Below are 21,187 nucleotides of genomic sequence, written 5' to 3'. Positions count from 1 at the left end.
GCTAAATTTCATAAGGTATTTCGATGACTTTCGGTAGTTTACTTCGCTGAGTGTACATAGATTCCGGCGCAAAAAAATAGGTATTAGGCTTATTTTCAGCGTAGGTGCATTATAAACGTTTGTTTATAATAGTTTATAATGTAACACTATTGCCAAAGGTGCGCTCAACAACTTTTTTTCTCGCAGGAGTCTAAACAGGTGGAATCTCCGCAATATTCACCGACGAAGGACTTCTCAAGAGGTTTCAGCCAGTTAAATAGGAGTGCCCTTGGGAAAGCCGATGATATTGTCGATCGTTCTACGCTACGGCGACAGGTCAACGTTGCTCCTGATGTACACCAGTCAAACCTGATGTGTATCATTAATGAATTGGAGATGGATTCGCCATACTCTACGCAGGGGTTTGTAACGAAATATCCAACCAAGCATTAGACTTGAACCCAGCAGGATATCGAGGGGAAAACTAGGCCCAACTATTTAAATGATACCATTTTGACAGTTTCTCTAAAATATCATGACAAATTGTAATTCTTAAATTACTTTATTCCTAAAAAACTTTGAAATAGAAAAATCTAACACAACAGCAACTTACCCCTGCACTTCATCCAAGAACTCCTCATACTTCTTGACCGCCTTGTTGTACTGCTTACCTCCAACCCGGAAGCTCTTCTTCACGTCCTGCAGCAGTATGTCCCTCTTCATCGGCTCGATGACGGCTCCCATCTTCGTAACCACCCGTGGTTCCACCAGCGTCGAGTGAGCCGTCTCCGGAATAAACGTTCGTCCGACCGGTGCCCTCAGCGACGCTTCGTAGTCCTTCACGGTCACGAACGGGAATGGCAACTCGTTGACCAGATGTGAGGACAGCTGTTTGCTCACGGCGGCATCCTCGTTGATGATGACCCGATCCTTGTTGTCGTCCCGCCGGGGAAGTTCCTTCGGCGGCGGCTTGAACATCTTCCGGCGAGTTTTATTGACCTGGCGCTGTTTGAGTCCGGCTCCGGCCCAAGATCCCCAACCAGGCAGAAAGGTTTCCACCTCTTTGGGTTTGTTTCGGTCCCGCTCGTCTTGCTTTTCGCGCTCGAAGTCCGCCACAATGTCGTCGTCCTCGAAGGCTTCAGCTATGGTGAGTTTCTGGTTCTGTTCCGGATCTTCATGCTCTTCGTCGTCATCGGAGAGGTCACCACCGGTGGTAAGATCTGGGATGGCATTCAGAAGGTGTTTCGGTTTCATCTGTACAAATTGTTTCGGATTGATGGCTACTTCTGGAGGCGTTTCGGATGACTTTGCCTCCAACTTGTCTACCGTGAAGAATTTGGCGATATTCGATGGGAGCATGGCATCATCTCGGCCATCTTGGTCCTTCCCCGCCGATTCATCCAGTTCCACGTCGGCATCTGCAAGGGAAGCCTTCTTCTTAAACGCCAGATCGGACTTCCCTTCGTTGGCCTTTTGTTTATTGGCTTTCTTTCTATCGCGCGAAATTTTCTGTGCAGCGGTCAGATTACGAACGTTGGCCAACTTTTCCTGGATCTTTTTCTGGAGAGCTTCCTCGGCATCATCGAACATTTCCTCCAGGTTCAACTCCTTGCGATTGGGTTTCTTCTTTCTTTTGGCAGGAGCAGGTGTGGGAAGGTCTTCTTCAGGTCCACTAAGATCTTCCTCCTGCCATGCGCTGGTAGCAACGGGTTTAGATTTTTTAACCTGTAAGCAAAATTAGTTTAAATATTGATTGAAAAATGTGAAAACTTCGTACATATTATACACTTATACTAAGATGTTTTGAAAATGATTACACACCTTTTTCTTGAAAACTTCCAGCTGACGTTCCTCCTCGGAATCTGCATCATCTTGTTCTTCGTCATTCGAGCTCTGCACGCCGTCTTCTTCTCCGCTCTCAAAATCATCCTCAGACTTCTCTTCGTCTTGCATCTGCTTCTTCGCCTCTTTCACCTTATTTCTTTGATCCCAGTACTTGCGATACCCACTGGTAAACTCCTTGTTAGCTTCCTCTTCGTGCTCACCCTTCCTGCGCACCCAAGGATTATCCTCTTCGTCATCTTCCTCCACCACCTCGTCCTCCCCGGACTCCGACGATTCATCGTCGGCCAACTGTTTCGCCATCAGTTCCTTTCCGATCGACAACTGCTCGGCAATTTCCTTCCGTACGTTCATATCGTACTTTGCTCTTATCTGCATATTCTTTGCCCACGATCCGGTGTTCTTGTGCCGAAGGCTTGCCCTCTCCTGGTATCGCTGCTTCTCGATCAACTCCAGTTGCTTCAACGCCGCTTCCGGGTCTGTCTTCTGCAATTCTTCGAACTGCTTGATCTGACTGCGAATCTTTTCCCGCTTCATCAGCTTGTGGAACTTTTTGCTCTTGATCTTGTTCATCCTTCGCCCCCGAGCAATCTTGTAAGCCTCCCTCATCTTCTGACGCGCCGCTTCCTTCCTCTTTTCTCTCAGCTCTTCCAGCGTCAGCGTGTACTTATCCTCCGCTTCTTCCTCCACCTCTTCCTTCTGGTACTTCCGGTCTAACTCTTCCATCGCCTTCATCAAATCGGACTTCACCCGATACTGAGACAACTTCTGCGGCGCCTCATTGGCCAACCCGACGCTCCCATACTGCAACGGAAACACCGTCTGAGGGGCCACATCGCTCGCCGTCACCACCGGTTCCCACAGATCCAATCCTTTCTGGGCCTTTCCGTAGAGCGTATCCCGTTCGATCCGATCCGCCACCGGCTTTTCCAGCGGCTTCTTCAGCGTTTTCTTTTGCGTTTTGATCTGCACCAGCTCCTTGCCCAAAGCACTGTTTTTATCCGTTTTCTTCAAAATCCCCAGCAAATCGTCCACCTTGATGGCCGGATTAGCCTTTTTCTGGCCATTCTCCGAGCTGTACCTGGCCTTGACCAAGCTGAATTCGGACTTCCTTGCCGTCGGTTCGGTGCGGGTTGCCTTCTGGACATCTTGGCTTCGTACGAGGCTGCTGATTCCGGCCAGCAGCTTCCGGTGGGCTGCCGGATCGACCTGATCGAGCTCGTCGTCGGACATGGTGGTCACCATTCTCCAATGATAACGATAACGATTTTCACGAGATTATCACGATTTTCTAACAACACGACACGTGCATTTCGTTGTGTACGGCCAGCGCGAGAACAACACAACATGCAGGAATGTTTACAATTTTTGACAGAACGAGCACGACGACACGCACACAAACACCTTTTATTTACAACTCGCGCGTCCCAGCACGGAGGAAGTTAGGCGTTCGACACTGTTAGGCATTTGTTAGTTATGTTGCTCATCGAAATTGCTGGAGAGCATAAATCATAACCTCGAATTTATGCTGAATGTTCGATTTCTTCGCGCATCATTGTCAGTTGAGCAAATGGCAGTGGAAAAAAACTTTGTTAGTTGCGGCAGCTTGAAAATCGCGTTCGTCGGTCGAGAAAATGAAATAAAAAAGTCGCGTCTCAATTAGTTTAAACCCGTAGGAACCATTCCAGTCGTTCCGTCGTCCAACTCGTTAGTGCCTCGTGCTGCTGCTGGCCAATAAGTCTTGTTCGTTCTCGTCGTATTGTCGCCGGAACCAGTCATCACCAAAACAGTGTCCGATTCCGTTAAGTTTGGATTCATCGTGTCGGTGAGTCACTTTAATTTTAATTCAATTTCAAAGCCAAGGGCTGAAAGTCTCTTACATAGAGACAAATCAAACAATCAATTTCAATCAATTTAAATTTAATTTTAATTTAATTTCAATTAAATTTAATTTTACATAATTTTAATTTAATTTTAATTAAATTTGAATTAAATTTGAATTAAATTTTATTTAAATTTTAATTAAATTTTAATTAAATTTTAATTAAATTTTAATTTAATTTTAATTTAATTTCAATTTAATTTCAATTTAATTTTAATTTAATTTTAATTTAATTTTAATTTAATTTTAATTTAATTTTAATTTAATTTTAATTTAATTTTAATTTAATTTTAATTTAATTTTAATTTAATTTTAATTTAATTTTAATTTAATTTTAATTTAATTTTAATTTAATTTTAATTTAATTTTAATTTAATTTTAATTTAATTTTAATTTAATTTTAATTTAATTTTAATTTAATTTTAATTTAATTTTAATTTAATTTTAATTTAATTTTAATTTAATTTTAATTTAATTTTAATTTAATTTTAATTTAATTTTAATTTAATTTTAATTTAATTTTAATTTAATTTTAATTTAATTTTAATTTAATTTTAATTTAATTTTAATTTAATTTTAATTTAATTTTAATTTAATTTTAATTTAATTTTAATTTAATTTTAATTTAATTTTAATTTAATTTTAATTTAATTTTAATTTAATTTTAATTTAATTTTAATTTAATTTTAATTTAATTTTAATTTAATTTTAATTTAATTTTAATTTAATTTTAATTTAATTTTAATTTAATTTTAATTTAATTTTAATTTAATTTTAATTTAATTTTAATTTAATTTTAATTTAATTTTAATTTAATTTTAATTTAATTTTAATTTAATTTTAATTTAATTTTAATTTAATTTTAATTTAATTTTAATTTAATTTTAATTTAATTTTAATTTAATTTTAATTTAATTTTAATTTAATTTTAATTTAATTTTAATTTAATTTTAATTTAATTTTAATTTAATTTTAATTTAATTTTAATTTAATTTTAATTTAATTTTAATTTAATTTTAATTTAATTTTAATTTAATTTTAATTTAATTTTAATTTAATTTTAATTTAATTTTAATTTAATTTTAATTTAATTTTAATTTAATTTTAATTTAATTTTAATTTAATTTTAATTTAATTTTAATTTAATTTTAATTTAATTTTAATTTAATTTTAATTTAATTTTAATTTAATTTTAATTTAATTTTAATTTAATTTTAATTTAATTTTAATTTAATTTTAATTTAATTTTAATTTAATTTTAATTTAATTTTAATTTAATTTTAATTTAATTTTAATTTAATTTTAATTTAATTTTAATTTAATTTTAATTTAATTTTAATTTAATTTTAATTTAATTTTAATTTAATTTTAATTTAATTTTAATTTAATTTTAATTTAATTTTAATTTAATTTTAATTTAATTTTAATTTAATTTTAATTTAATTTTAATTTAATTTTAATTTAATTTTAATTTAATTTTAATTTAATTTTAATTTAATTTTAATTTAATTTTAATTTAATTTTAATTTAATTTTAATTTAATTTTAATTTAATTTTAATTTAATTTTAATTTAATTTTAATTTAATTTTAATTTAATTTTAATTTAATTTTAATTTAATTTTAATTTAATTTTAATTTAATTTTAATTTAATTTTAATTTAATTTAAATTTAATTTTAATTTAATTTTAATTTAATTTTAATTTAATTTTAATTTAATTTTAATTTAATTTTAATTTAATTTTAATTTAATTTTAATTTAATTTTAATTTAATTTTAAATTAATTTTAATTTAATTTTAATTTAATTTTAATTTAATTTTAATTTAATTTTAATTTAATTTTAATTTAATTTTAATTTAATTTTAATTTAATTTTAATTTAATTTTAATTTAATTTTAATTTAATTTTAATTTAATTTTAATTTAATTTTAATTTAATTTTAATTTAATTTTAATTTAATTTTAATTTAATTTTAATTTAATTTTAATTTAATTTTAATTTAATTTTAATTTAATTTTAATTTAATTTTAATTTAATTTTAATTTAATTTTAATTTAATTTTAATTTAATTTTAATTTAATTTTAATTTAATTTTAATTTAATTTTAATTTAATTTTAATTTAATTTTAATTTAATTTTAATTTAATTTTAATTTAATTTTAATTTAATTTTAATTTAATTTTAATTTAATTTTAATTTAATTTTAATTTAATTTTGATTTAATTTTAATTTAATTTTAATTTAATTTTAATTTAATTTTAATTTAATTTTAATTTAATTTTAATTTAATTTTAATTTAATTTTAATTTAATTTTAATTTAATTTTAATTTAATTTTAATTTAATTTTAATTTAATTTTAATTTAATTTTAATTTAATTTTAATTTAATTTTAATTTAATTTTAATTTAATTTTAATTTAATTTTAATTTAATTTTAATTTAATTTTAATTTAATTTTAATTTAATTTTAATTTAATTTTAATTTAATTTTAATTTAATTTTAATTTAATTTTAATTTAATTTTAATTTAATTTTAATTTAATTTTAATTTAATTTTAATTTAATTTTAATTTAATTTTAATTTAATTTTAATTTAATTTTAATTTAATTTTAATTTAATTTTAATTTAATTTTAATTTAATTTTAATTTAATTTTAATTTAATTTTAATTTAATTTTAATTTAATTTTAATTTAATTTTAATTTAATTTTAATTTAATTTTAATTTAATTTTAATTTAATTTTAATTTAATTTTAATTTAATTTTAATTTAATTTTAATTTAATTTTAATTTAATTTTAATTTAATTTTAATTTTAATTTAATTTTAATTTAATTTTAATTTAATTTTAATTTAATTTTAATTTAATTTTAATTTAATTTTAATTTAATTTTAATTTAATTTTAATTTAATTTTAATTTAATTTTAATTTAATTTTAATTTAATTTTAATTTAATTTTAATTTAATTTTAATTTAATTTTAATTTAATTTTAATTTAATTTTAATTTAATTTTAATTTAATTTTAATTTAATTTTAATTTAATTTTAATTTAATTTTAATTTAATTTTAATTTAATTTTAATTTAATTTTAATTTAATTTTAATTTAATTTTAATTTAATTTTAATTTAATTTTAATTTAATTTTAATTTAATTTTAATTTAATTTTAATTTAATTTTAATTTAATTTTAATTTAATTTTAATTTAATTTTAATTTAATTTTAATTTAATTTTAATTTAATTGTTAGGAACCGTCTATATTTATTGTATTCACCCTACACGAATTAGGTCTCTCATTCTCACTTCCCAAAGCAAAGAAGAGAGATACACACAACTCTCTCCACTGATCATCCGTAGCAAAAGAACCATTGTAATCAGAACAGTATCGAACCCCGCGCTGTACGCATTCCTTTCGCTATAGCTGCAATAAAGCAACGTGTGCCAGTCGCGCGTATCACGTGTTTTCACCCTAACCTCGTCGCGTTATTATTCGAGTGGCAGAACCACATCCGAAGACCACTACTTCGTCGCGAGTGTCCCCACAAGTCCGGAGAACCAGCTCCGAACATTAATTTTAATTTAATTTTAATTTAATTTTAATTTATTTTAATTTAATTTTAATTTAATTTTAATTTAATTTTAATTTAATTTTAATTTAATTTTAATTTAATTTTAATTTAATTTTAATTTAATTTTAATTTAATTTTAATTTAATTTTAATTTAATTTTAATTTAATTTTAATTTAATTTTAATTTAATTTTAATTTAATTTTAATTTAATTTTAATTTAATTTTAATTTAATTTTAATTTAATTTTAATTTAATTTTAATTTAATTTTAATTTAATTTTAATTTAATTTTAATTTAATTTTAATTTAATTTTAATTTAATTTTAATTTAATTTTAATTTAATTTTAATTTAATTTTAATTTAATTTTAATTTAATTTTAATTTAATTTTAATTTAATTTTAATTTAATTTTAATTTAATTTTAATTTAATTTTAATTTAATTTTAATTTAATTTTAATTTAATTTTAATTTAATTTTAATTTAATTTTAATTTAATTTTAATTTAATTTTAATTTAATTTTAATTTAATTTTAATTTAATTTTAATTTAATTTTAATTTAATTTTAATTTAATTTTAATTTAATTTTAATTTAATTTTAATTTAATTTTAATTTAATTTTAATTTAATTTTAATTTAATTTTAATTTAATTTTAATTTAATTTTAATTTAATTTTAATTTAATTTTAATTTAATTTTAATTTAATTTTAATTTAATTTTAATTTAATTTTAATTTAATTTTAATTTAATTTTAATTTAATTTTAATTTAATTTTAATTTAATTTTAATTTAATTTTAATTTAATTTTAATTTAATTTTAATTTAATTTTAATTTAATTTTAATTTAATTTTAATTTAATTTTAATTTAATTTTAATTTAATTTTAATTTAATTTTAATTTAATTTTAATTTAATTTTAATTTAATTTTAATTTAATTTTAATTTAATTTTAATTTAATTTTAATTTAATTTTAATTTAATTTTAATTTAATTTTAATTTAATTTTAATTTAATTTTAATTTAATTTTAATTTAATTTTAATTTAATTTTAATTTAATTTTAATTTAATTTTAATTTAATTTTAATTTAATTTTAATTTAATTTTAAATTAATTTTAATTTAATTTTAATTTAATTTTAATTTAATTTTAATTTAATTTTAATTTAATTTTAATTTAATTTTAATTTAATTTTAATTTAATTTTAATTTAATTTTAATTTAGTTTTAATTTAATTTTAATTTAATTTTAATTTAATTTTAATTTAATTTTAATTTAATTTTAATTTAATTTTAATTTAATTTTAATTTAATTTTAATTTAATTTTAATTTAATTTTAATTTAATTTTAATTTAATTTTAATTTAATTTTAATTTAATTTTAATTTAATTTTAATTTAATTTTAATTTAATTTTAATTTAATTTTAATTTAATTTTAATTTAATTTTAATTTAATTTTAATTTAATTTTAATTTAATTTTAATTTAATTTTAATTTAATTTTAATTTAATTTTAATTTAATTTTAATTTAATTTTAATTTAATTTTAATTTAATTTTAATTTAATTTTAATTTAATTTTAATTTAATTTTAATTTAATTTTAATTTAATTTTAATTTAATTTTAATTTAATTTTAATTTAATTTTAATTTAATTTTAATTTAATTTTAATTTAATTTTAATTTAATTTTAATTTAATTTTAATTTAATTTTAATTTAATTTTAATTTAATTTTAATTTAATTTTAATTTAATTTTAATTTAATTTTAATTTAATTTTAATTTAATTTTAATTTAATTTTAATTTAATTTTAATTTAATTTTAATTTAATTTTAATTTAATTTTAATTTAATTTTAATTTAATTTTAATTTAATTTTAATTTAATTTTAATTTAATTTTAATTTAATTTTAATTTAATTTTAATTTAATTTTAATTTAATTTTAATTTAATTTTAATTTAATTTTAATTTAATTTTAATTTAATTTTAATTTAATTTTAATTTAATTTTAATTTAATTTTAATTTAATTTTAATTTAATTTTAATTTAATTTTAATTTAATTTTAATTTAATTTTAATTTAATTTTAATTTAATTTTAATTTAATTTTAATTTAATTTTAATTTAATTTTAATTTAATTTTAATTTAATTTTAATTTAATTTTAATTTAATTTTAATTTAATTTTAATTTAATTTTAATTTAATTTTAATTTAATTTTAATTTAATTTTAATTTAATTTTAATTTAATTTTAATTTAATTTTAATTTAATTTTAATTTAATTTTAATTTAATTTTAATTTAATTTTAATTTAATTTTAATTTAATTTTAATTTAATTTTAATTTAATTTTAATTTAATTTTAATTTAATTTTAATTTAATTTTAATTTAATTTTAATTTAATTTTAATTTAATTTTAATTTAATTTTAATTTAATTTTAATTTAATTTTAATTTAATTTTAATTTAATTTTAATTTAATTTTAATTTAATTTTAATTTAATTTTAATTTAATTTTAATTTAATTTTAATTTAATTTTAATTTAATTTTAATTTAATTTTAATTTAATTGTTAGGAACCGTCTATATTTATTGTATTCACCCTACACGAATTAGGTCTCTCATTCTCACTTCCCAAAGCAAAGAAGAGAGATACACACAACTCTCTCCACTGATCATCCGTAGCAAAAGAACCATTGTAATCAGAACAGTATCGAACCCCGCGCTGTACGCATTCCTTTCGCTATAGCTGCAATAAAGCAACGTGTGCCAGTCGCGCGTATCACGTGTTTTCACCCTAACCTCGTCGCGTTATTATTCGAGTGGCAGAACCACATCCGAAGACCACTACTTCGTCGCGAGTGTCCCCACAAGTCCGGAGAACCAGCTCCGAACATTAATTTTAATTTAATTTTAATTTAATTTTAATTTAATTTTAATTTAATTTTAATTTAATTTTAATTTAATTTTAATTTAATTTTAATTTATTTTAATTTAATTTTAATTTAATTTTAATTTAATTTTAATTTAATTTTAATTTAATTTTAATTTAATTTTAATTTAATTTTAATTTAATTTTAATTTAATTTTAATTTAATTTTAATTTAATTTTAATTTAATTTTAATTTAATTTTAATTTAATTTTAATTTAATTTTAATTTAATTTTAATTTAATTTTAATTTAATTTTAATTTAATTTTAATTTAATTTTAATTTAATTTTAATTTAATTTTAATTTAATTTTAATTTAATTTTAATTTAATTTTAATTTAATTTTAATTTAATTTTAATTTAATTTTAATTTAATTTTAATTTAATTTTAATTTAATTTTAATTTAATTTTAATTTAATTTTAATTTAATTTTAATTTAATTTTAATTTAATTTTAATTTAATTTTAATTTAATTTTAATTTAATTTTAATTTAATTTTAATTTAATTTTAATTTAATTTTAATTTAATTTTAATTTAATTTTAATTTAATTTTAATTTAATTTTAATTTAATTTTAATTTAATTTTAATTTAATTTTAATTTAATTTTAATTTAATTTTAATTTAATTTTAATTTAATTTTAATTTAATTTTAATTTAATTTTAATTTAATTTTAATTTAATTTTAATTTAATTTTAATTTAATTTTAATTTAATTTTAATTTAATTTTAATTTAATTTTAATTTAATTTTAATTTAATTTTAATTTAATTTTAATTTAATTTTAATTTAATTTTAATTTAATTTTAATTTAATTTTAATTTAATTTTAAATTAATTTTAATTTAATTTTAATTTAATTTTAATTTAATTTTAATTTAATTTTAATTTAATTTTAATTTAATTTTAATTTAATTTTAATTTAATTTTAATTTAATTTTAATTTAATTTTAATTTAATTTTAATTTAATTTTAATTTAATTTTAATTTAATTTTAATTTAATTTTAATTTAATTTTAATTTAATTTTAATTTAATTTTAATTTAATTTTAATTTAATTTTAATTTAATTTTAATTTAATTTTAATTTAATTTTAATTTAATTTTAATTTAATTTTAATTTAATTTTAATTTAATTTTAATTTAATTTTAATTTAATTTTAATTTAATTTTAATTTAATTTTAATTTAATTTTAATTTAATTTTAATTTAATTTTAATTTAATTTTAATTTAATTTTAATTTAATTTTAATTTAATTTTAATTTAATTTTAATTTAATTTTAATTTAATTTTAATTTAATTTTAATTTAATTTTAATTTAATTTTAATTTAATTTTAATTTAATTTTAATTTAATTTTAATTTAATTTTAATTTAATTTTAATTTAATTTTAATTTAATTTTAATTTAATTTTAATTTAATTTTAATTTAATTTTAATTTAATTTTAATTTAATTTTAATTTAATTTTAATTTAATTTTAATTTAATTTTAATTTAATTTTAATTTAATTTTAATTTAATTTTAATTTAATTTTAATTTAATTTTAATTTAATTTTAATTTAATTTTAATTTAATTTTAATTTAATTTTAATTTAATTTTAATTTAATTTTAATTTAATTTTAATTTAATTTTAATTTAATTTTAATTTAATTTTAATTTAATTTTAATTTAATTTTAATTTAATTTTAATTTAATTTTAATTTAATTTTAATTTAATTTTAATTTAATTTTAATTTAATTTTAATTTAATTTTAATTTAATTTTAATTTAATTTTAATTTAATTTTAATTTAATTTTAATTTAATTTTAATTTAATTTTAATTTAATTTTAATTTAATTTTAATTTAATTTTAATTTAATTTTAATTTAATTTTAATTTAATTTTAATTTAATTTTAATTTAATTTTAATTTAATTTTAATTTAATTTTAATTTAATTTTAATTTAATTTTAATTTAATTTTAATTTAATTTTAATTTAATTTTAATTTAATTTTAATTTAATTTTAATTTAATTTTAATTTAATTTTAATTTAATTTTAATTTAATTTTAATTTAATTTTAATTTAATTTTAATTTAATTTTAATTTAATTTTAATTTAATTGTTAGGAACCGTCTATATTTATTGTATTCACCCTACACGAATTAGGTCTCTCATTCTCACTTCCCAAAGCAAAGAAGAGAGATACACACAACTCTCTCCACTGATCATCCGTAGCAAAAGAACCATTGTAATCAGAACAGTATCGAACCCCGCGCTGTACGCATTCCTTTCGCTATAGCTGCAATAAAGCAACGTGTGCCAGTCGCGCGTATCACGTGTTTTCACCCTAACCTCGTCGCGTTATTATTCGAGTGGCAGAACCACATCCGAAGACCACTACTTCGTCGCGAGTGTCCCCACAAGTCCGGAGAACCAGCTCCGAACATTAATTTTAATTTAATTTTAATTTAATTTTAATTTAATTTTAATTTAATTTTAATTTAATTTTAATTTAATTTTAATTTATTTTAATTTAATTTTAATTTAATTTTAATTTAATTTTAATTTAATTTTAATTTAATTTTAATTTAATTTTAATTTAATTTTAATTTAATTTTAATTTAATTTTAATTTAATTTTAATTTAATTTTAATTTAATTTTAATTTAATTTTAATTTAATTTTAATTTAATTTTAATTTAATTTTAATTTAATTTTAATTTAATTTTAATTTAATTTTAATTTAATTTTAATTTAATTTTAATTTAATTTTAATTTAATTTTAATTTAATTTTAATTTAATTTTAATTTAATTTTAATTTAATTTTAATTTAATTTTAATTTAATTTTAATTTAATTTTAATTTAATTTTAATTTAATTTTAATTTAATTTTAATTTAATTTTAATTTAATTTTAATTTAATTTTAATTTAATTTTAATTTAATTTTAATTTAATTTTAATTTAATTTTAATTTAATTTTAATTTAATTTTAATTTAATTTTAATTTAATTTTAATTTAATTTTAATTTAATTTTAATTTAATTTTAATTTAATTTTAATTTAATTTTAATTTAATTTTAATTTAATTTTAATTTAATTTTAATTTAATTTTAATTTAATTTTAATTTAATTTTAATTTAATTTTAATTTAATTTTAATTTAATTTTAATTTAATTTTAATTTAATTTTAATTTAATTTTAATTTAATTTAATTTAATTTTAATTTAATTTTAATTTAATTTTAATTTAATTTTAATTTAATTTTAATTTAATTTTAATTTAATTTTAATTTAATTTTAATTTAATTTTAATTTAATTTTAATTTAATTTTAATTTAATTTTAATTTAATTTTAATTTAATTTTAATTTAATTTTAATTTAATTTTAATTTAATTTTAATTTAATTTTAATTTAATTTTAATTTAATTTTAATTTAATTTTAATTTAATTTTAATTTAATTTTAATTTAATTTTAATTTAATTTTAATTTAATTTTGATTTAATTTTAATTTAATTTTGATTTAATTTTGATTTAATTTTAATTTAATTTTAATTTAATTTTTATTTAATTTCAATTTAATTTTAATTTAATTTTAATTTAATTTTAATTTAATTTTAATTTAATTTTAATTTAATTTTAATTTAATTTTAATTTAATTTTAATTTAATTTTAATTTAATTTTAATTTAATTTTAATTTAATTTTAATTTAATTTTAATTTAATTTTAATTTAATTTTAATTTAATTTTAATTTAATTTTAATTTAATTTTAATTTAATTTTAATTTAATTTTAATTTAATTTTAATTTAATTTTAATTTAATTTTAATTTAATTTTAATTTAATTTTAATTTAATTTTAATTTAATTTTAATTTAATTTTAATTTAATTTTAATTTAATTTTAATTTAATTTTAATTTAATTTTAATTTAATTTTAATTTAATTTTAATTTAATTTTAATTTAATTTTAATTTAATTTTAATTTAATTTTAATTTAATTTTAATTTAATTTTAATTTAATTTTAATTTAATTTTAATTTAATTTTAATTTAATTTTAATTTAATTTTAATTTAATTTTAATTTAATTTTAATTTAATTTTAATTTAATTTTAATTTAATTTTAATTTAATTTTAATTTAATTTTAATTTAATTTTAATTTAATTTTAATTTAATTTTAATTTAATTTTAATTTAATTTTAATTTAATTTTAATTTAATTTTAATTTAATTTTAATTTAATTTTAATTTAATTTTAATTTAATTTTAATTTAATTTTAATTTAATTTTAATTTAATTTTAATTTAATTTTAATTTAATTTTAATTTAATTTTAATTTAATTTTAATTTAATTTTAATTTAATTTTAATTTAATTTTAATTTAATTTTAATTTAATTTTAATTTAATTTTAATTTAATTTTAATTTAATTTTAATTTAATTTTAATTTAATTTTAATTTAATTTTAATTTAATTTTAATTTAATTTTAATTTAATTTTAATTTAATTTTAATTTAATTTTAATTTAATTTTAATTTAATTTTAATTTAATTTTAATTTAATTTTAATTTAATTTTAATTTAATTTTAATTTAATTTTAATTTAATTTTAATTTAATTTTAATTTAATTTTAATTTAATTGTTAGGAACTGTCTATATTTATTGTATTCACCCTGCACGAATTAGGTCTCTCATTCTCACTTCCCAAAGCAAAGAAGAGAGATACACACAACTCTCTCCACTGATCATCCGTAGCAAAAGAACCATTGTAATCAGAACAGTATCGAACCCCGCGCTGTACGCATCCCTTTCGCTATAGCTGCAATAAAGCAACGTGTGCCAGTCGCGCGTATCACGTGTTTTCACCCTAACCTCGTCGCGTTATTATTCGAGTGGCAGAACCACATCCGAAGACCACTACTTCGTCGCGAGTGTCCCCACAAGTCCGGAGAACCAGCTCCGAACATTAATGGTCCTTCGAGGAGCCGGATTTGTGCGTTTTAGTGGCCAAAAACTGGCGAAGAAAGTGATTTTTTGTGTGTGGTGATAGTGTCACAGCCAACGCTGCCTCTAGTGTGCTGCATTGCGAGCGGCAATTTTGGCGTCGAATTCCGATTCGACGATTGCGGATCCGGTAGAGCAACCGGAATTTCTACTACGGCCTGTCCCCAAGGCGCGGATACCACGGAGACGGAGCATTTCGGCGTTTTCGAGGCGCATTTCGACACCTTCCTCCAGAACCTGGCGAATCCAGCGTGGCTTGGGTCAGCGAACAAAAGAGGTTAGCGTGAGTACACACACGCATCAAGGTACGGCTATTCTTTTATACAAATAAAGTTGCATGCGAGTTTTACTGTAGCAAATAAGGAATTTGTTCGCGATTTGATTGATATTTTTGGGCAATTGACCACGCTACGTTTTTTTGGAAATTGATTGGGTTTGCGATTTGGAAAAATATCTGAAAATGGCATCTTTGCGCGAATTGTGCAAGATCGAGCGGGGGTACATGGACTCCATGGCCAACGTGGAGGCTTTCGTTGAGAATTTCAATGCACAACGTGACACGGCCAGGATTGCTTCACGCTTGGAGCATTTGGAAACGCTTTTCAAAGAGTTTCGTGATAATCGTGCGAAAATTGAAGTGAGACAGGAGCAAGATTTAAAATTGTCTGCTGAGGAAGGCAAGGAGGAGCAGCTGAAGAAGGACGTCGAAGCTGGCAACAGAAAAACTCGCCTGGATTTTGAGGACAGGTACTTCGATGCGAAAGATTTCCTAACGTCGCACCGAGGCAATCCGACAACTGTAGCTTCTTCCGCTCCGCCCGGCCAAATTCCTAACTCCCGAATCCATCTCCCTGTTTTCAAAATTCCTTCGTTTGACGGTTGTGTGAAAGAGTGGTTGAGTTTTCGTGACGCTTTCCAGAGCATGATCGGTAAGGATGCTTCGCTTTCGCCAGTAGATAAATTCCATTATCTTCTCTCCGTGCTCACCAAAGAAGCCCGGACGTTGGTGGAATCCATTGAAGTGACGGCGGCCAACTTCGATGTCGCGTGGCAGATGCTCGAACAACGGTTCGAGAACAAAAAGATCATCGCTCGAGCACTGATGGACAGTTTCCTGAATGCCGAACCCATCAAGCGGGAATCGTACGACGCTCTAGTTGGCCTCATCGACTCGTACGAGCGGAATCTTCTACAGCTGCGTAAAATTGGACTGAAGACAGACGGGTGGACTCATTTGCTCGCGCATATTATGTATACACGTCTCGATGTTGACACGCAACGGCATTGGGAGCGTGCTCACAACTCTCGTGAAGCACCAAAGTACGAGGACTTGTTGCAGTTTCTGCGGGATCACCTCGCAACCCTACAACCCCTGGCATCCATGAAAACTCGGGGTTCGGACTCTCGTCAAGATCATGGGAAATCGACGGCCAAATCCAAGGTCACAACTACTACTACTCAGAAAAAAGTTTGTCCACACTGTCAAAAATCCTCTCACTCTCCTTTCAAATGCGAATCCTTTATCAGTATGAATCCTTCCCAACGGCTTGAATCAGTCAGGAAAGCTGGTTTGTGCCTAAATTGTCTTTCCTCTTCCCACTTGGTCAGGGCTTGTCCTAGCTCAGCTTGTCGTGTCTGCGGTCAAAAGCACCATACGATGCTGCATTTGCGCCCAGCAAGCAACGGACAAGATCACTCGCAATCGCAACCCACGAAACCCGCTATTCCACAAAGTCAGCCCGCAATCGCACCTTTGAACAATTCCTCCGCTTCGCAATCGCAAACAGTTGCCACCGCACCCTCCGCTGGCCCATCCTCCTCTCGTCCAGTCGCCCTTCCTGCCACTACTACTGCCGATAGTAGCGTGATTCTTCTTTCGACTGCTGTCGTCAAGATAGCTGACTACAATGGGAATGTCCAGTTCGCTCGCGCCCTCCTTGATTGCTGCTCCGAACGAAATCTGATGAGTGAACATTTGGCGCAGAAATTGGATCTACTTCGGCAGAACGACCCGCTTTCTCTCCAAGGTGTGGGTCCCAGCGCTGCTGTATCAAAGCAATCAACGACAGCAATCGTACGATCGCGTTGTACAGATTTTGCTGTTGACCTCAAGTTCCACATTTTGCCGGAGTTCAAGCCGATTTTACCGTCGAACCGGTTGTCGGTAGCCTCCTGGAAGATTCTTCCATCCGTACAACTTGCTGATCCTCGCTTCTTTGAGCCGAATCGCATCGATGCTATCATCGGAGCCGAAGTGTACTATCGTCTATTGCTAGAAGGTTTCGTCGACCTCGGACCGGAACTACCCCAGTTGAAGGAAACGGTTTTTGGGTGGATAGTATCCGGAAAGGTGAATACGGTGGACTCGAGCCTGTCTGCCACCACGCTAGTCTGCAGCAACGCTGAGTTGGAAAATCAGCTTGCACGCTTCTGGGAAGTTGAGTCGTGCAATACCAACGAGACCTTCTCCACGGAAGAACGGAAATGTGAAACTCATTTTGCCGCCACCACTATTCGAGACTTCACTGGAAGATTTGTGGTGTCATTGCCGAAGAAACCAGATGTTCTGGACAAGTTGGGAGATTCTCGTTCCATCGCAACTCGGCGCTTTTTGTCCCTGGAACGGCGGCTTCAGGCGAATCCTTCACTGTTGGAGGCGTACACCGATTTCATACGGGAGTACGTTCATCTAGGACACATGGCACCGATCGATGCTAGCGCAGAAGTTCCCGGGCAGAAGTCCTATTATATGCCTCACCATTGCATAGTTCGACCGGAGAGTGTCACGACGAAACTCCGCGTCGTCTTTGATGCGTCGTGCCACACTGATACTGGTGTGTCGTTGAACGACGCACTGATGGTGGGTCCAGTTGTCCAGGACGACCTGTACAGCATCATCCTACGATTCAGACTTCCTCGCTTCGTCATCGTCGCTGATTTGCAGAAAATGTACCGGCAAGTGTTGGTATCTCCGTCTGATCGGCCCTTGCAACGTATTCTGTTTCGATCGTCACCGTCGGAACCTCTTCTAACCTTCGAATTGCTGACGGTTACTTATGGTACGGCGGCAGCTCCGTACCTGGCGACACGTTGTCTCCAGCAACTCGCCTCTGACGGCGAATCGACTCACCCAAAGGCCACAGAGGTGGTGTCAAAAGACTTCTACATTGACGATCTGCTTACGGGAGTAGCATCGGAAGAAGAAGGTGTTGAACTTTGCCGAGAGCTGATTGATCTCTTGCAGTCGGCTGGATTTAAGTTGCACAAATGGGCATCCAACAGTTCGGCTATTCTACAGCATATTCCAGCGGAGTTTCGAGAAGATCGAAGTCTGGTGGAGCTCGATTCGTCATCCTCGCCTGTGAAAACCTTGGGGCTGCTCTGGCAGCCAGACAAAGACGTCTTCCGCTTCAAAATACCCACTTGGACCCAGGACGCTGCTATAACCAAACGATTGGTGCTTTCTGAGGCAGCACGCTTATTCGACCCTCTCGGCCTGTTGGGGCCAGTGGTACTACGCTCGAAACTCTTCATGCAGGAATTATGGAAAGCGAAGGTTTCCTGGGACAATTCACTCAACGATCGTCAACAGCAATTCTGGAAATCCTTCCGAAATGATCTCGAAATTCTCGACGAGTTTACCGTTCCACGGTGGGCGGCATCCTGTAACGATCCAGTCTACGTAGAGCTGCATGGGTTCAGTGACGCCTCCGAACGCGCATACGGCGCGTGCATCTACCTCCGCACAGTTTCGTCTAGCGGAATCGTCTCGGTTCATCTGCTTATAGCTAAGTCAAAAGTGGCTCCGACGGGAACCGAGAAATTTGATTCTACTATTCGCTTACCGCGTTTAGAACTCTGTGGTGCTCTCCTACTCAGCCATTTGTTCGAAAAAGTGGAAACCAGTCTTCGTATCCAAGCCCGTCCTTTCTTCTGGACGGATTCAACTATTGTCGTCCACTGGTTGTCCGCTTCACCGTCTCGTTGGAAAACTTTTGTGGGCAACCGAGTGGCTGAAATTCAGCAAATCACCGCTGCTGGAAGCTGGAGACACGTTCCAGGCATCGATAACCCAGCAGATGTCATATCCCGGGGAATGTCTGCAACGGAGCTTGTAGACCACATGCTGTGGTGGCAGGGACCACAGTGGTTGCAGCAACCCAACCGGTTCTGGCCCGCGTTAGTCAAAACCTCCGACGATCACTTCAGTTCAGAGCAACTCCAGGATAAACCCACGGTTTCGCTGCCTGCAGTCGTCAAAAGTTCAATATTCGCCCTGAAATCGTCTCTATCCAGTCTAGTCAGATTGGTAGCCTACATACAGAGATTCTGCTACAATTCGAAGATACGTAATGTATCAAGCCGTAGATCCGGAGCCTTAACCACAGCAGAGTTGAACGAAGCGTTGTGTAGTTTGGTCAAACTTGCTCAACAGGAATCGTTTCCGGAAGACCTGCATTCTATCCGCACCACTGGTCAAGTGAAGTCAACGTCGAAGCTGAAAACTCTGTCTCCAGTTCTCGTCAATGGTATTCTGCGCACTAGAGGACGTCTCAACAATGCAGCTGTCCCGTACGCTCAGAAGCAACCTATAATCTTGGACAACAAGCATCCGTTCACGCTGTTAGTCGTTCGTCACTACCACCTTCGTCAACTACATGCTGGACCGACTCTCCTGATAGCAAGCGTTCGTGCGAAGTTCTGGCCTCTCCGGTTACGTGATGTCGTGCGAAAGGTTACGCACGAGTGCGTTACCTGTTTTCGAAATCGGCCAAGCTTCGCAGAACAAATAATGGCAGACTTGCCACCAGTTCGGGTATCGCCAGCGTTGCCGTTCCTGAACACTGGGGTGGATTTCTGCGGACCTTTCTATCTCCGATCTCCGACAAGGAATGCTGCGCCGGTGAAATCTTTTGTAGCTGTCTTTGTTTGTCTATCAACCAAGGCAGTACACCTAGAGTTGGTAAGCAATTTGTCAGCAGACTCGTTTATCGCTTCCCTAAAGAGGTTTGCTGCTCGCCGAGGAGTTCCGCAGACCATTTACTGCGACAATGCGACAAACTTTGTCGGCGCTCGCCGAATACTGAACGAGTTCCTGAATCTGTTTCGGACCCAGCAGAATCGCCTGGATATCGAACGACAATGCTCCGCTGAGGGCATTCAGTTCTCGTTTATTCCTCCGAGATCGCCGCACTTCGGGGGAATCTGGGAAGCAGCGGTTAAATTAAGACCCTTAAGACCCATCTCCGTCGCACTCTTGCAAACGCAATGGTGACACCCGAGCAGTTCCACACAGTGCTTACGCAGACCGAGGCACTGCTCAACTCTCGACCGCTCACGCAGCTCAGCAATTCCCCAGAAGACTTGGTCGTCCTCACGCCAGGTCACTTTCTGATGACTCAGGAGTTCGTCCGCCGCTTGTGGAAGCGATGGTCCACCGAATACCTATCGGGGCTGCAACAGCGAACCGGATGGACACACGAGCGAAACAACATTCGCGTAGGAACTATGGTTCTAGTTCGCGATGACAACCTGCCACCGCAGAAGTGGCGTTTCGGCCGCGTAATTGAAACGTTCCCTGGGAACGACGGACTCATCCGGGTCGTCAACATCCGAACCAAGGACGGCATCTTCAAGAGAGCCATCACACGCGTGTGCGTTCTACCGATTCCCGACAACCTACCCGAGGACCCAAAAGCAGCGTAGTTCCAGTAGTTCGCGGTCCCAGCAACACAAGCGTTGTCGGATTGGAGGAGGCCCTATGGTCTCCTCCAAAGTTAAGTATCTAGTTTTCATTTCCTGAACCTTGTTTTCTCCGACCTAAAACCAATCATATTGGCAGGCACCCTGGACTATGACCATCGTAACGACGGAGAGGATTAGACCTGGTGCATCGACATTCATTGACCGACCGGAGTTCACCGAGCCTCAACCCGTCGACCAACAAGCAACGAAAATATCTATTGAATTTGTAATACATAGTTTTAGTAGTTCATTAAGCA

The 21,187-nt window shown here is 25.9% G+C and overlaps 2 protein-coding genes across 2 annotated transcripts; one reads left to right on the top strand and one right to left on the bottom strand.

The window, feature by feature from the left end:
* Window positions 1-522: 522 nt before the first annotated feature.
* Window positions 523-3,187, bottom strand: LOC109411159 (U3 small nucleolar RNA-associated protein 14 homolog A). The gene is made up of 2 exons (XM_019684639.3): window positions 1,801-3,187; window positions 523-1,704 (listed from the first exon to the last, which is right to left on the bottom strand). Exons 1-2 carry the CDS (start codon window positions 3,064-3,066, stop codon window positions 589-591), a joined length of 2,382 nt encoding a protein of 793 aa, XP_019540184.3. The 5' UTR covers window positions 3,067-3,187; the 3' UTR covers window positions 523-588.
* A 12,458-nt stretch (window positions 3,188-15,645) lies between these two features.
* LOC134290288 (uncharacterized) lies at window positions 15,646-20,891 on the top strand. Its single transcript, XM_062857389.1, has 2 exons — window positions 15,646-20,403; window positions 20,472-20,891. Exons 1-2 carry the CDS (start codon window positions 15,646-15,648, stop codon window positions 20,889-20,891), a joined length of 5,178 nt encoding a protein of 1,725 aa, XP_062713373.1.
* The last annotated feature ends 296 nt before the right edge of the window (window positions 20,892-21,187 follow it).

Source organism: Aedes albopictus, chromosome 3 (genome assembly GCF_035046485.1).
Source record: "Aedes albopictus strain Foshan chromosome 3, AalbF5, whole genome shotgun sequence".
Classification (NCBI taxonomy): Eukaryota; Metazoa; Arthropoda; class Insecta; order Diptera; family Culicidae; genus Aedes; species Aedes albopictus.
Note: the sequence above shows the minus strand (reverse complement) of the source record. Positions and strands in the feature narration are given on the sequence as shown.